We start from the raw sequence: 17004 nt of genomic DNA on the forward strand, positions 1-17004 counted from the left end.
TTTTCCCATTAACGCCGTCCGTTCAGCCGTCAACCAACCGGAGTCACGTGACGTAAACACATTCAGGGAGATGACTGCACAGATTTATTATTTTCTTTACATTTTTCACATAACCCAGTTAATTCCATGAAGGTATTTGGGTCTATGTTCATTTTAGGAGTGAAATACAGTTTATTAGGATTGGAAGCAGCTTGTGTTGTGGCCTGGGATCAGTCTACCATCTTTTGAGTGCGCCCTGGGCGGTCGCCCACATTGCCCATAGCAAAGGGACCGTCCCTGTTTAAGATGAAAATGAACGGCTCAGGAGCTCTGAAGTTGGTCCTCATCTTTCCCGGCGACGTCGGCCGGTTTCCCACCTTTTCGGTCGAAGGCGTTTGTAGAAGGTGTCGGATCTAACATCCTTGAAGGAGCCTGACGTCCTGTTTTAGCGGACAGGGATCCGCATCCTGTTTGACTTGCTGACGTCAGAATCTCTCTGTTTGTGGTCATTCCCTGACCTGCTGAGCTGCTGATTAAAACCCTTATTTTATAATCTCAGGAATTAACCGGCTCGGTTGTGTGCTAATGGTGTTTGAGTTGCATTCGTGGTGACATCAGTGTTGGTTTTTGGTTTGTTTCTCTGCAAACATGGATTCAAACGGTCGTTGTTTAACAATGAGGCGGATCAAACAAGGGGAGGATGAATGGTGATGTTGTCCTGACTCAGGTCATCTGTACTTTAACCTGATTAGTGAGGAATCCATCAGCACACTTCTGATTACCGACTCTGGAAGCGGCAGAGTTCCTCTTTTAGAAACGGATCTGTTAAAGTGTCACATGGGCTCCAAAACTCCTTTTTTATCTTTCCTGATTACCTCCGACGCTATCATTTGTTCCCATTTCTTTAGCTGCATCTGTGAAAAACAGCTTCATAGTTTCAACTTTTTTGTACATTTACATTAAAACTGCTTTCAGTTACCAAAAGAGTCAAATTAATATAAGAAATTCAGTTTAAAAAAATCCTAATCCCAAAATAATGAATGTTATCACGTCTAAAAGTAGAAAAAAACGAGACAATAATAAGAATTATATGTTATTCAACATCAAGAAAAAGTAAATAAGATTCAATTTAAAGCTTAAAAAGAAATATAAGATATAATCTAATGACTAATTATGGAGCAATTAATATAAATTACGTGATTAAACCGTTTTATGGCACCAGAAATGAATAATCTAGAAGCTCTTTGTGGGTTTTAGACTGGAATTAAGATTTGTTCCCATTTCTTTAGCTGCCTGTGTGAAAAACAGCAAAGATAACACAGTGTGACAGACAGAAAACAGGATTTCTGCAGCAACAAGGTGATTCCCAAAGAGCTGTTAGCTGAAAACTTGGCAAATCTCAGCATGGTGTGCAGCGTGTCCTTAAAACATTTGAGGAAACTGGACAAAATAAATGTACTGTACCTAAACATGAGTAATAAAACTGTTCTTTTTGCAGAAAAGTTCAAGATTAAAACACTGAATTTCAGTTAGTTAAGATTCAAATGATCCCACAGGACAAAAGTGAGGAAAGTTTATGCTTTTATACATAATGACATAATAACTGGGTCAGATAAAGCGTCTCTGTTGGGTCAGACAGGCCTGGGACAGTAGATTCACGCCTAAAACAACTCGCACTAATTTTATCTCATCCACAGAACATGATGAAGGCTGCTCATGTCACTAAAAACTGTCCTCTGTGAGATAAAGGTGAATATAAGTATGAAATGTTTCCAGGTGTCGGGGCTCGGGCTGACAGATCTCCTGCTATACTTCACCTGTGACCAGGTTTTTGTTTATACGTATGTATATTTATTATAAATATATAATAATGAATAATAATATTTATTCTAATAATAACTATTTTCTAAAAAATTTTTTATATTTTATAAATATAATTTTTTTTATTTATACAAATATATAAAAATATTTTTTATTTAAATATTTTTTTATTGATGTGTATACAAGAGTAACAGAGGCACTTGCATATAGCGGTATAAAATGGTGTTGTCATTAAACATGTTTGTATACACCCTGAGATTTAGATTATATTTTTATGTTTTAAGAACAAACAGTCAAAAAAAACGGCCAAATAGATTATACAATGAAAAAGGATTTATGTCATAGTCTGTTTAAGATGATTAAACTGTCCGCATAAACATAACAGATAAATTACATAAATAATAGAAAGAAAAATAAATAAATAAAAAGAAAGAAGGGGGAGGGGGTTAGGGTAAAAAGTCCATAAATGGCTGCTGTTTGCTGTAAAAATTGCTCAAGTTTCTTCTACTTCAATATCTAATTTTCTCTACTGAAATGACTCTTTGATCCATTGTGTGCTGGAAGGAGCTGTTCTGGATTTCCAATTCAGACGGAGGTGGCGTTTAGCGATTACAGGAGGTAAAAGCTGTTACTTCCAATTCTTTAGTGGAGTATAGGGTATAGTTTTCTGGAAGAGCAAAAATGCCAGTGTGTGCTGATACTAATACTTTGTTTGACTTGAGATTTCTGCAGCTTGTTTTTGGGCTTCCACTGAAAGAATCGGGCTAACATCCGTCAGTTTGTTCCACACCCTTGTTACATTTCACCCCGGCTGTAGGATCCTGTTAGATACAGCTTTGCATGCCGTGTGGAAGCAGGCGTCCATCATGGTGAAGGTCATGTTTGATTTCCTGAGTCTCTCTGAGGCGTAACCACACCTGCTGTCAGCAGCTGAACAGAAACCAGCTGAAGGTGCTCTGAAATCAAATCAAAATCAAATCAGTTTTATTTGTATAGCACATTTCATGTCCAAATCTACGGAAGCTTGTTGCATTCACTTACAGGAAAAAAAAAAAAAAACTCCGGTTTTTCTTTCTAAGTTATTTTTGGGTTTGTTTTTCAGGGTAATTTTTTCTGTTTTTCTTTCTAAATTATTTTTGGGTTTGTTTTTCTGGCTATTTTTTTCTGTTTTTCTGGGTAATTTTTTTCTGTTTTTTTGCAGTAATCTTTTCTGTTTTTTCGTGGAATTTTTTTCTGTTTTTTTGGCCTATTTTTTCTGCTTTTCCTGGTAATTTTTCTGGCTATTTTTGTCTGTTTTTCATGGATTTTTTTTCTGTTTTTCTGGCCATTTTTTTCTGGGTTTTTTTGCGGTAATTTTTTCTGTTTTTCTGGCTATTTTTTTTCTGTTTTTCGCGGTAATTTTTCTGTTTTTCGCGGTAATTTTTTCTGGCTATTTTTTTCTGTTTTTCGTGGTAATTTTTTTCTGTTTTTTGGGGGGTATTTTTTTCTGTTTGTCATGGTAATGTTTTCTCCCTGTTTCTCGGGGTAATTTTTTTCGGAAATATCGAGATACTTTGAAATCCCGCGAGATTATCCAGCCTGCAAGTGACTCCGGTGGACCTAAGGTGGCTCCTAACCCTAACCCGCCCATCCCTGCCCCGTCTTGAACACTTTGAAACACTGCTATGTCTAGGAGATCTGAACGGGTTCTACCATCTACATGACTTAAAGACGGGACTGTCTCCCAGTGTCTTAAACCCAGGTCAAAGTAAAACTTGATTAAACTAAACAAACCAGTCACGTTTGCTTCCATTAAATCGAGCCCTCATAAAGAAATGAATGCGTTGAATGTTGCTTTCTAAACTAAAAAAAAAAAATTACCACGAAAAACAAACCAAAAAATAAATTCGACAGAAAAACCAGAGTTTTTTTTTATTATTATTATTATTATTATTATTTTTATTATTTTTTTAGTGAATGCAATATGCTTCCGTACAAAACAATTCAAAGTGCTTCACATAAAATAAAAGCATTGCAGCAGGGAGTGTAAGAAGCATTAAAAATGCATAAAAGAATATAAAGAGAAAGAAATAAAATCATTTTAATTCATTTTAAAAACAAGCAACAGTCCAGATAAGTTCAAAGATATCCTGCAGATTTCATGCATCAACACATGAGAAAAGAAATGTTTTTAACCTGGATTTAAAAATGTCTTAAAAATGGCATTTTCCCATCACAACACCACCCTGGAACTGGCTTTTCCTGTCCCCGTGCTGCCAAAGTGAACGTACGAGCAGTTTGCGCTCAACAAGCTGAGTTTAGGGCTTCCCCCCGAGCTTTGTGGAGCAGATTCTTTGTACATTTGACTGCTCTTTGCATCGGACTCGGAGGGAACTCTTCAATCTCCCGCCGTCCTACCACAGCGTTTGCATCTGCTCCATTAAGCGAGCTGCTTCCTGCTGGTACTGACCACAGGCTTTAATGTGTGTTCGCAGGCGGGCCGATCCACGTCAGCTTCCCTTCGGGCCTCACTCTGGCGGAGGTCCAGAGGAAGAACCCGCTGGTGGTGCGCGGAGGACGCTACAGGCCGCCGGACTGCTTGGCCAGGCACAGGACGGCCATCATCATCCCCCACAGACACCGAGAGCACCACCTCAAGTTCCTGCTCTACTACCTGCATCCCTTCCTGCAGCGGCAGCAGCTCAGCTACGGGATATACGTCATTCACCAGGTGAGACTGCGGGAAATCAGTGTTTGGTGCACCGTTTACCCCCCTAAAAAGAACGGAGAGGCCTGTTGTTTTCATCCCAGTTATACTTCAGCTGTGAGACACAACAACAATCAATCAATCAAACTTTATTTATAAAGCCCTTTACAATAGACAACTGGTACTCAAAGTGCTTCACAACAGGATAAAAACAACAATACATAAAACAAAACATAAAACACAATTCAGAAATGGTAAAAGTGCTGAGATACTAATTCATAATTATGAGATCATAAGTAAAAAATATGAGATAGTATCAAGTCAAAATTTATTTTTATTAAGTGGCGGAAACGGGCCACTTAATAATTATATCATAATTATGAGATACTAATTCATAAATATAGCTGCAAGCAGCGATGTGGGGGTCCTAGCAGAATGGCACAATAGGGAAGGCTTGGGCCGCTCAGGAAGGCGTCATGAGTCCATGCACCAAGTTAGGCATCGATATATCAATGCATCGCAGAGATACGGCCAAATGTCCCATTTGCGCGTTTCGGCATGGAGTTTGATTGGCTGCCGCGGTTACACGGAAGCTAAACAAAAAAATCCACATAATAACTTATGTGCGGCTTGGTCTGAAGATTCTATGTGCCAAGTCTCGTGGAGATTGGACAATCTGAGTGGCCTGAAATGCTTTTTGAAGGTTTTTGTTTAAATTCAAAATGGCGGACAATCCAAGATGGCGCAAATGACGTCATGATGTGCTTTGACCTCGTCCTTATCCAGGGATTCTACTGGTACCTCATTTGTGAAATGTGGACCAAGGGGTCCAAAGATATGAGCAAAAATGCATTTTTGCTACATATAGCGCCACCTATAGGCCGAACGTCACCAGTCTTCTTGGGCCACTTACCTTAGCAGTCTTGAGTCTGTGTCATAAGTTTGACGTCATGATATCAAATGGTTGCCAAGATATGACCTCACTTCCGGTTTGGGGGCGTCAACCTCGAGTTTGATTGGCTTTTATGGAAAATCGGAAGCCTAATTAAAAATTCCACACGATAACTTTTGTGCGGCTTGGTCTTAAGAGTCTATATGCCAAGTTTCGTGATAATTGGACAATCACTGTGACCTGAAATGCTTTTTTAAGCTTTTTGATAAAATTCAAAATGGCGGAAAATCTAAGTATACGCAAATTGACGTCATAGGGTGCGTTGGACTCGTCATGATCCAAGGATTCCAACGATGCCTTGTTTGTGAAATTTGGACCAAGTAGTCCAAAGTTATTAGGCTGAATGCACTTTGAACTTTGGCGTGTTGGTGGCGCTAGAGAGTAAGCTCTTGGTGCATGAAAATTCTTGATATTGGCTTTGGCACTTGGCTGATTACGTGTGCCAAATTTCACAACTTTTTACCATAGCGTTCATGGGGCTGCCATAGACTTCAATTGCAGCAGAAACGGATCAATAATAATAGGAAAAGCTACTAACTCAATGGGTTCCTGCAGCTTCGCTGCTAGGACCCCCAATTATGAGATACTAACTCGAAATTATGAGATACTAATTCATAATTATGAGATAGTATTTCTAAATGTATTTTTATAAAGTGGCGGAAACGGGCTTCCATACTTTTCTGAGGGTAAGTATGATGGAGCTCTTTAAGCCACAAGGAAACACCAGGGGGCTCCCCACTTTTCCAGCGAATGGCTAAACATTTATTAGCTGCAATTAGCCAGTAAGCTAAAGCGAACTTTGTCCCTCACATTGATTGATAAAACTGAGACGTCCCCCAGTAGCGTCAGTCAGGGTTGTGTTGTACCCACACAATTCCTTTAATATTGTTTAAGATGGACCTCCAGTAATGTTCCAGACAACTACATGTCCATAACATACGTAGAAGAGTCCCTTTTTCCGTCTTACATCTAGGACAATATTCTGAATAGCTACTACTTGTGTTGTGAAGGCGTTGAGGTGTCAGGTGAACCCTGTGTATAAGGTTAAACTTTAAAATTTTGGGCCAGTTATTATAGAAGGACTGAGAACTATCACAAATCAGCTTCCATTCAGAGTCCTCGAACGAATAGCCGATGTCCACTTCCCATTTAACCTTTGCATTAAGGACTTTACTTTCTGTAAGGCTCATGAGTCTGTTATAGGCAAAGGACAGAAAACCCTTAGAATTATGTTTTTCTCGCATCATAGTATCTATCTGGAGTTTCCCACCCAGTTGTACTCTGATATAATCTCTAACCTGTAGATATTTAAAAAGGTGCGCTGAAGAGAGTCCAAAAGAGGATCTCAATTGTTCAAAGGATTTCGATTTATTGTGCTCATACAGATCATATCATCATACCAGTCCACACTTCACTCTTTTGTGTGTGGACAGGTGTCTTTTATAACAAGTTCAAACATTTAAAGAGTGGGAGGATAGGACGGCTTCTTAAAGACCAACTAACAGGTCTGTGGGAGCCAGAATTGAATCGTTAAATGATCTTACAGTGCAGCTACGATGAAAATGACAGAGCTCTCCATTCTTTGTGAGCAGGGAAACTGCATTTCAGTTCAGGATGGATGCAGAGCGCCCTCTGGTGGATCAGAGGAGTAGGATTTAATCTGTCTGTTTGTGGTGTTTCTTCATGTAAACGACCTGAAACGATGAGCTGAAGTGTTTTATCCGTGCTGAAGGTCTTAACCAGTTCAGTTGATTGAATGAAACACGTCAGCTGTGCTGCTGCAGGGTTGGAACAGAAACCTGCAGCCACTCCGGCCCTTTCACGGATCAGTTTGAGACCCCTGATCTAATCGCTCCAAGGAGCCATTTTATGTGAGACGCGTCTTGTGCACGTTGTGTAGAAACAACAAAGATTTAACCCAGACGCATGGATACGTCAGAGTTTAGTCATTCGCTCTGCAGATAAAACGACACCAAACATCCAGAGGTGGGTAGAGCAGCCAAAAAATGTACTCAAGTAAAAGTACTGTTACTTTAGAATAATATGACTCAAGTAAAAGTAAAAAATAGTCATTCGGAAAATTTCCGGTAAATTTCCATGGGAAGTTAAGCTTGGGAATATTGGATACATTCCATATTGGAAACTTTCCATTGGAATTATGGGAACTAATGGGAATTTAGGAGAACTAACTGGGAATATATTATATCCAAGCATAAATATAAACAGAAGTCATAAGAAAACATCCATACAAAATGTTTTCAGCAGATTTATTTGTAAGAAGAGTAGAACACGTTCTAATTACTTGTTTTGTGGATGAACAAAAACAGGAGTGTTGGGTTCAATATTACCCATCCCCTAACCCCACTCATTCAAAAATGCCCCCCCCCCCCCGCCAATCCAAAAATCTACACAAAGTCCAATTCAAAATGTTAAATGAAAAATGCCACTCTTCCTCCAAAACATCCCATTAAACATGCAAATCTTCCTTCAAGCAATCCTCTGCATTTTTGCTCAGTCAACAGACTCTTCCTGGGCCTCATCAACATCCAACAACACGTCCCCTTCCTCAACATCCAACTCTGAGTCTTCCTCTTCAGTGTCACTTTCCAGCCTTGTTGAGGGTGGCTCTGTGTCAGGCTCAAAGAGCCTTTAGGTTTGCGCGAACCTGTTGCCAACCTTTGTGTGGGTGTTGCCAAACACCAGATGCGCTCGGAGGCGGCTGATGATGGTGGGATTTGGAGGATGATGGAGGCTGCAGGTAGCCTGGCTGACACGTCCACATCTGGATGAGATGGTGGTCTGGGAACTAGGTGTGCATTTTCTCGTATTTGAGGCGTGGTTTACGAATGCCTAGAGCCGTTTATTGGGCGCTACGAATGTCTATCAAATGGCGTCTGGTTCTTCCCATGCTGCTTTGCGCGCGATTCATAGCCAATTGTATCACTTATACCAGATGACGTATGTAGAGCGACAGAAATTCGACGAGGAAGAAGGCAATGAAATCTTTCAACGCCAAACGTTGCTCTTTTTTAAAAAGTAAACTTGCGTTCTAAGCTACTTAAAACACTTTCTAAGGCTGCATCGAACGGTAACGTTGTGTCCGCTGCCATGTTGGATTAACACTCTACAAGCTTCGGTGTCGCGCATAGACGTCGTCATCGTCTTGCTGCCCCCCCCATTCTGTGATTGGTTCCCTAACTCAGGCAAAAATATGGGCGGTGGTTTCCAGGCTGCCTTTGCAGTGTGAATGAAATCGATCGCAAAGCAGCATGGGAATTCCCAGGCTAGGCTACAGGTGCAAGGGCCTCAGATTCAAGTCATGATTATGCTAAAATATACTTTCCTCAACTATATTTAAGTTCCCTAGAAGAGCCAACCTTCAATTTTGAAAATTCCCAGTTTATTCCCATAAATTCCCAGTTTATTCCCTTAAATTCCCATGGAAAGTTTCCGTCTTTGAAAATTCCGGGAATTTTGCAACCCTAGTGAGAAGGCACAGAACTGGTCCCAGAGCTCGTTTTCTTTTTGCTCCGCAGAGTGGAAACTACACCTTCAACAGAGCCAAGCTGATGAACGCAGGTTTCCGGGAGGCCATGATGGAGGAGGACTGGGACTGCCTCTTCTTCCACGACGTCGACCTCATTCCCGAGGACGATCGCAATCTGTACGTGTGCGACGCCAACCCCAAGCACGCGGCCATCGCCATGGACAAGTTCGGCTACAAGTAGGTTTGCGTAGCGTCGGCTCCTCGTGGGCGGCTCGTTCTGTGGGAGGCTAACCATTTGTTTCTGTGCTCTTCGTCCCCTCCAGGCTTCCGTACAAGATGTACTTTGGAGGCGTGTCCGCTCTGTCGCCGCTGCACTACCTCAAGATGAACGGCTTTCCCAACAACTACTGGGGCTGGGGTGGCGAGGACGATGATATTGGAACCAGGTGAGACGGCACGGGCGACGCATCCCGCCATCAAACCTCGATTCAGAGCAGAGTTTTACATCTTTAGACGAGGCTTTCATGCTGCTGGTTTGTGTTCTCAGGGTGTCTCTGGCTGGGATGTACATCACCCGCCCGTCGCTGAAGGTCGGCCGCTACAAGATGATCAAACACAAGCTGGACCGCGGCAACGAAGTGAACCCAAAGAGGTACCGAAGGTCCTTAAAGTCCACACAGATATCGGGTCAGGTTGCTTTAGTTGCACCGATAACATCCAACAGAGCAACATCGTATCCGCTAAAAAACACGCGAAAGATCCTAAAGCTGAAAGAGGTCGAAGCGCTCCGGCAGCAGCCAATCACGTCTAATTATTCATCCGTAGAATAAAACCTGATCTACAAAATAAATTCAATCAGAAACAAAGCTTCTAAAAAAAAACTGTCCAGATGGGAGGAGAAGATTAAAGGGACAGTTCGCCTCTTTTGACATGAAGCTGTGTAACATCCCATATCAGCAACATCATTTCTGAACATCTTCTTACCCCCTGCTGCGTCCTGTGAGCAGAGTTCCAGCCTCGTTTTGGTGTTGATGAAGGTAGTCCGGCTAGTTGTGTGTATGTGTGTGTTTTTAACTTTTGGAGGGACTGTGAACTCCTTGATTCATCCAGAATAAGTAAGTAACATTTGTCTTGTGTACCATTCTGCTTTTTGCTATATTTTGACTGCTAAGTAAGCTTGCTGCTGGTTTAGTTTCACTGTGTGATAGCAGCTACCTAACTTACCGCACTTAAGGCTCGTGTATACTTCGCAGCAGTGTGTCGCAGTGAGCTTGTCGCAGACACGACGCAGTTATTTTTGATTTATGCCTTGAAGCGCGGTCTGCGCTATGTTAATCCCACGCCACAACGCAAGAGGGACAATCACGATCAAGCTAGGATTGTGGGTGTTACGGTTACAGAGGTCATTCAACAACAATGGCGACTGGACGAATGCGCACTTTGATTGAGATGCAGCTGATCGATCTAGAAATAGAAGAAATATTGCTACTACTGGAGCTGGCAGAGAGGCGAAAGAAGCGTCACGGTTAGCACGGTTAGCGTCAGCCGGTTAGCAAACCGGAAATACGCATAGTGTAGAGCGGATGTAGAGTTGACCAATCAGAGGCCTCCTTTCTCTCCTCCCTGCGGCGGTGTCTGCGACACTTAGTGTTGCCAATTTAACGACTTTGTCGCTAGATTTAGCGACTTTTGGCCATCTCTGGCGACAAAAAATAATAATCTAGCGACTTAGCGACTTTCGGGCTCAATCTGGCTGAATCTAGCGACAATTTAACTTGTTTTGTGAGTAACAAATCAGTTGCTCCGCGACACCATACAAGCTGAGACAGAAGCACTGCAGGACGGCGGCAACCCGGCATACCGTCATTTCCTGTCAAAACGGCAGTTTCAAGCTAGCTACAACGAGGGTAGGTTCACTTCCTGTTTTCAAAACAAAAGCACATTTTTATCGTAATGGCTTTCCCTATGATAAAAGGCAACGGGTATTTTATTTTGTCAAAATAACAGGAAGTGCGTTGCTCACTGCGGCTAGCTTTAGTAGCGCCGAATTCGTTGGAACAAAATTGTAAATAGCCGGTATTTTGGCAGGTTTTTAACACGTTGGGGATCTAAACGACTACTTTCTCACCTGAAAATGTTTCAAATGTTGCTAAAGTTTACAGAGTTTAGAGCTGAAATCAGCTTCAGGCCGGCTGATTTCGGCTCGGGTAGGAGCGAAAATATATAATATGGGCGTGGTTACGTCACTTATGACGTCATGACGCAATCTAGCGACTTCTAGCGACTTTTCAGAGAGCCAATAGCGACTTCTTGTGATTTTTTTTTTTTTGGCGACACTGTCTGCGGTGAGTTACAATTTTGGGGAGGTGCACCAGAGTGTCTGCGTAGTGTCTGCGTGGGGGGGGGGCATGTCTGCGTTAACTGCGACACACGCAGACGACCTGGTTTCCGACCATAAATCAGGCTTCACTCTAGCACTAGTTATGCTCTTATCTGTTTGGTTTTGGAAGTTTAAAGGGATAGTTTGCCTCTTTTGACATGAAGCTGTATAACATCCCATATCAGCAACATCATTTCTGAACATCTTCTTACCCCCTGCTGCGTCCTGTGAGCAGAGTTCCAGCCTCGTTTTGGTGTTGATGAAGGTAGTCCGGCTAGTTGGCTGGGGTTTAAAAAATAAAGCGTTTTGCTTCTCAGAACAATATGCGTTCAACAGAGTAATACATTTGCATCACAAAATGGTTCTCCAGGAAAAAGTCAGACCTCACAATCTCTTGGACCTATTTTCTCTTTGGCTAGCGCCATGTATAAAATATATTTGATATATTTTATAAAAATATTATCTATTTTTATAATATTTGATAAACTATATTATTTCAATATATTAAAATATATTATTATTTTAATAATATTATGTTTATAATTATTATTTATTAAATTATGAAAATTGATTAAATAAATAATTAATTAAATAGCAAACACCGTAACAGGCGCGGCAGGCGGCAGCAGGCAGTGATACGAAGGGAGAGAAAATAGAGCCAAACCATTGTGAGGTCTGACTTTTTCCTGGAGAACCATTTTGTGATGCAAATGTATTACTCTGTTGAACGCATATTGTTCTGAGAAGCAAAACGCTTTATTTTTGTGGCCCTAGCCAACTACATTACATTACGGTCATTTTACAGACGCTTTTGTCCAAAGCGACTTTCAATAAGTGGGTTCCACATCGGTAGGCAAAAGAACTCATAAGTGCATTTCCTTCCAAAACCAAACAGCTAAGAGCATAACTAGTGCTAGAGTAAGTGCGGTAAGTTAGGTAGCTGCTATCACACAGTGAAACTAAAACAGCAGCAAGCTTACTTAGCAGTCAAAATATAGCAAAAAGCAGAATGGCACACAAGACAAATGTTACTCACTTATTCTGGATGAATCAAGGAGTTTGTCTGTTTGAGGAGTTTTTATTCGGAAGGAAACGAGCTCCTGACTGATTCCAGGAGCTCGTTCGTCACGTGACTCAGCAGACGGGAAGACGGAGGCAGGTGTTGCGTCCTGTTTGGCTTCTGTCAGAGCAGCTTTTAAATAAAAACTGATTTTAATCCTGTAAACGCCGACATTTTTTAAGGAAACTTTATATTCTGACACAAAGACGTAGCTGCAGCTTAGAAACAGTCAGAGATGAAAGGGAAATATGCTGAGTGTGACCCGAGGTTCATGAATTTAATCCCTTAATCTACATGTGGTGACATCACTGATGACATCACATTGGATTTTGATCCTGTTGTTTTTATGTGGATAAAGTTACCCAAAAAACAGAAAAAGCTTTATCCATAGATGTGTTCAGGAGTTTAGAAAAGGATCAGTGATGTCATCAGTGATGTCACCACATGCAAATTAGGTGATTAAACGCATCCGTTTTTAAGCTGCAGACGTTTGAAATGTCAAAACGTGAAGTTTTTCTTTAACGAAATGAAATCTTTTGGCGTTCAAAGAGTTAAAATTAGGGCTGGGCAACGATTAAAATGTTTAATCTGATTAATCACATGATTTCCCTGATTAATCACGATTAATCTCATTTGTACGCAGAATCCAAAAATGAATCCAAAAGTAGTGTATAGCTTTTAGCCTTTAGCTTTATTTTAAATGTGCTGCCATATGAATGAAAGTGCCATAACATTTGTTGTGCAAACACACTTTTAACATCAGCATCTTTCTGTAGTTTTTATGTAGAAGCCTCGCTCCACTGTCTGTTTCCTTGAATGACTTGCTGCTATCAGTTGTGTGTTTTGCCTTTAAGTGATATTTTAGACTGGAACTACTACGCTGAGAAGACAATTCAACTTGGCAGTGTTTACAGATGACTTTGGTTCTGTCGACTCCGCCGTCTGGAAGAACTTTAAAATGAAAATGGCCGAGTAAAAGTTCCGTACCCTTCTCCATGTTTGGTGGATCCGCCGATTACTTTCTTTTCCTGTTCCACAGCAGACTGCAGCAGACTTTTACAGAATAAAAGCCTGTGAGCAACAGACTTTTACAAAATAAAAGCCTGTGAGCATAAATAATAAAACAGGTTGTAGTGGGTTGAGGCTATAGTCCTCGCTGCAACTGGCCCCGGTTCGAGTCCCACATCGGACGGCCCTGTGCTGCGGGTTGTTCCCCCTCTCTCTGCCCCCTGCTTCCTGTCTCTGAACTTTCCATTAAAGGCACAAAAGTCCCACAAAAAATATTTTAAAAAATTAAAAAAAAAAAAAAAACTTCCAAAAAATTCAAATATAAAACCTGCATTAATGCGTGATAAAACATTTATTGACGTTAAATAATTAATGCGTTAACGCGATAATAACGAGTTAACTCGCTCAGCCCTATTTAAAAAGTAAACAGAAAAGATGTTTTAAGTTGGGATTCGGCGGTAAAGGAAGCCGGTAACGGCAGAGATTGATTGTCAAATCGTTCGTGAAGAAGCAAAGATGTCCGACTCGCCCGATACCCGAGTCACGCGGTCACAAATCCCCGTGGAGTCGGACACGTTTCAGTCGGTTAAATCGATTCTCCTCCTGCTCAAACATCTCATCCCAAAAGGTCCCAGCTGTTTTAGTTCATGTTTTATTTTATTTTATTTAACCTTTCTTTAACCAGGAAATGGTCCCAGTGAGTTACAATAACTCTTCTGCCAGGGAGTCCAGGCCAAGAAGGCGGCTTAAAAAAAAGTTGCATCACAATAAAACACAAGAGACGAGACAAAACCACTACTACATCACATCTAAACAGAAGTAAACATATTAAAAACTGAGTCTACACAGACACTAAAAAACAGACAGCGAACAAGGAATGAAATTAAAAACAATTGCAGTGGTCAGTTAATGATCATTTTAAAAGGTCTTTAAAAGAATTTGTGGATGGAAGAACTTCAAGATTTGGAGTAGCTTGAAGTTCATTCAAAGCTTTTGGTGCATAGGATGAAAAGGCAGTTTTCCCAAGTTCAGTTCTTGTAAGTGGAATATGTAAAAGTATTTTTTCTGACGACCTCGTCCTGTAAACACTATTTTGAAAAGAAAACAAATTAAAAACGTATAAAGGTAGTTTACCCATTAGGGCTTTAGCAATAAAAGTCAGCGCATGGAGAGAGAAGACCGTGTGTGGGCAAAGTTAACACCGGCTGCTCTGTCTTCAGGTTCAACATGCTGGCGAAGACGCGCGGGACGTGGAAGATGGACGGGATGAACACGGTGGATTATGAGGTCATCTCGCGGCAGCACCTGCCGCTCTACACCAACATCACCGTCAACATCGGCACGGTGGACGGCCTGCACCCGCCTCCTCAGGCTCCGCCTCATAAAGCCGCAGACAAACCGGCGGCCGGCGCTGCCGCCAAACTCTGAGGGACGCGGGCCGCCACGAAACCCCGGGAGGCGGCGCGGCGCCCTGCGGGGGGCCGGGCGCTCCACGGGTGACTGAATCAGCTGATCTGCCAACTGAACTCGAGCGTGACGGCGCTCCAAACTGACTCCAGCGATCCCGTCACGTTCTGATTTATTCTTCCACAGAAAGGGAGGTAACGTTGGACTGCGTAAACGCCGCGAGGCCTTAAATTCTTGTCTTTTCTTTTCACTCGTACCTTACTTTGAGTCGATTCTTGCGGTGTGAAGGCGACGCGTCGCTCTCTGCCGCCACAGAGTCGGACTTCTTTGCACAGGTGAAGGCGGCGAGTTTGCCCACATATCCGCCCCGTCTCTCACGTGCTGAATCCGAGGTCGCCGCTCCCAGATCTTCCCACGTTTTCAGAGCTGTCGTGACTTTTTCCCGAAGCCCCTCGCGGCAGGGCAACGGCTTCTGTTTGTAGCTTTAGCATGTTAGCGGCGATCAGAGGATTCAGCTCAGCCTGTCGGGTCGTGACTTCACATTTCAACGTTTGGTTGAATTTATCTTCTGTGTATTTCCTGTCAAATAGAGCAGGTCTTGATCAGCGCTCCGCCTTTTACACGAGCTCGTGTTCTCATCAAAATGGAGTCTCTTTGTTCGCGTAAACGTGCTCCTGCGGCACTTTTAAATGGAGCTAATGTCGATGATTCTGCTTTTGTGTCTGTAATCGGAATCCAAATGAAGCTTGAAGTGGCTAACGAACATGTGAAGTGGGTCTGAGCTAACGCTGGGACGATTTAACCCTGCGCGACTCTCATTAAAGATGCTTAAATACCTGTGATACACGCCGACCAATCACAGGCCACACTGATAGTCTGTTGGACCACCTTAGTTATAAAAACGATGCTTCCCAGATCGGATCGCTGCGTAAAAGGTTCTCCAGAACACCCCAAAGATCCTCAGTGGGGTTCAGGCTGTGACTCTTCGCTGTATTCAGAGCTCCAGCAGCTGTTTCAGAGCTCCAGCTGTTCCAGTAACCGATCATCTGCACCATCCAGCTGCTCGTCCTCCTCCGTGGAGGACGGGAAAAACGACCTCGGCGTAAAATCTTTCTTTCTTTTCCCTCCGCACTCCGACAGAGTTTGATTGTACAGATGAAAAACGGTCCCTTTAACCCGGCGGGTTCGGTTCCGCCGGCAGGAGAAACCAAAGACGGCGGCGTCAAAAGCTGCAGCGGATTAAGTCGCGAAAGATTTCTTCATATATCACCTGGTGTTTGTGGATTTAATCATCAGGAGCTTAAACTGTTGGAGGAGGAACTCGCAGATGAACTGTAGGTTTCCGGCTCAGGAGAGAATGTAACGTGTAGAGTTTTAATCACCGTGGAACCGCTCGGCCTGATGGCTTTTTGCTTTTGTTCGACTCCATTCTGATGTGAACAAGCTCAGTTTCAGCAGAGAGCAGTAATCATGGGCTGTAGGTTGCTTTCTGCTCTCATTATGACTTCTGCACAGTCCAGAGTGGCCTTAAATTCATTAATAAACAGATGATGGAAAAAAATAAATGCTTTGAATGGTTTATTAGCGCTTGCATATTTTTATATTAAAGGGACAAAGTCGAATGAATTTGCTGTCAAGATTCAAGAAGCTATAGCTTCAGACTCAAGGTCCATACAAACAGAAAGACATCAAGACACACAGTACAAAGTAGGGTTAAAAATTGATTTTTCTCCCCTGAATCAATTATATCACGTCATCTCCGTGTCCAGATAAACTCCAGTTCTGTTAAAACTAGCCCACATTTGTGCTGTGTGGACATTTCAATTCATTTTGTAACTGTGAACTTTAAAAAATGCCTCTTTTTGTCTCAGTTGAAATAAATGTCAGCTGCTGGACTGACTGACACAGACTGATGTGCATTGTTAATGGGAACGACATTCATTTTAGAAGTGTACGATTCAACTTGTTTGTTTTTTTAAGGAGGAAGAAAATTGCAATTACTGATTATATCGAATCGTGATACAATCGAATCGTGACCAAAGCACATCGTCCCACCCCTAGTACAAAGGATTACATAACACACATACAATAACACTATAAATACAGATGACAGATAACATGTCAGATAACATAAGCCTTTGGTGTGCAAACAATGCAATTAGTCATATTCCGGGAGTTACCCGGAGTGACGTCGACGTAGCGTTAGCGGCGCTAGCGTTAGCAG

General features: G+C 42.0%; 1 protein-coding gene across 1 annotated transcript in view; it reads left to right on the forward strand.

Moving 5' to 3' along the window:
• Positions 1-16345, forward strand: part of LOC142380470 (beta-1,4-galactosyltransferase 3) — a 36383-nt gene extending 20038 nt beyond the window's left edge. The window contains exons 3-7 of the mRNA XM_075466353.1: positions 4275-4510; positions 8975-9162; positions 9249-9371; positions 9473-9577; positions 14594-16345. Coding sequence (XP_075322468.1) covers positions 4275-4510; positions 8975-9162; positions 9249-9371; positions 9473-9577; positions 14594-14801 — 860 coding nt within the window. The 3' untranslated portion in view covers positions 14802-16345. The remainder of the gene's footprint in view (positions 1-4274; positions 4511-8974; positions 9163-9248; positions 9372-9472; positions 9578-14593) is intronic.
• The last annotated feature ends 659 nt before the right edge of the window (positions 16346-17004 follow it).

Source organism: Odontesthes bonariensis, chromosome 5 (assembly GCF_027942865.1).
Source record: "Odontesthes bonariensis isolate fOdoBon6 chromosome 5, fOdoBon6.hap1, whole genome shotgun sequence".
NCBI classification, from domain to species: Eukaryota; Metazoa; Chordata; class Actinopteri; order Atheriniformes; family Atherinopsidae; genus Odontesthes; species Odontesthes bonariensis.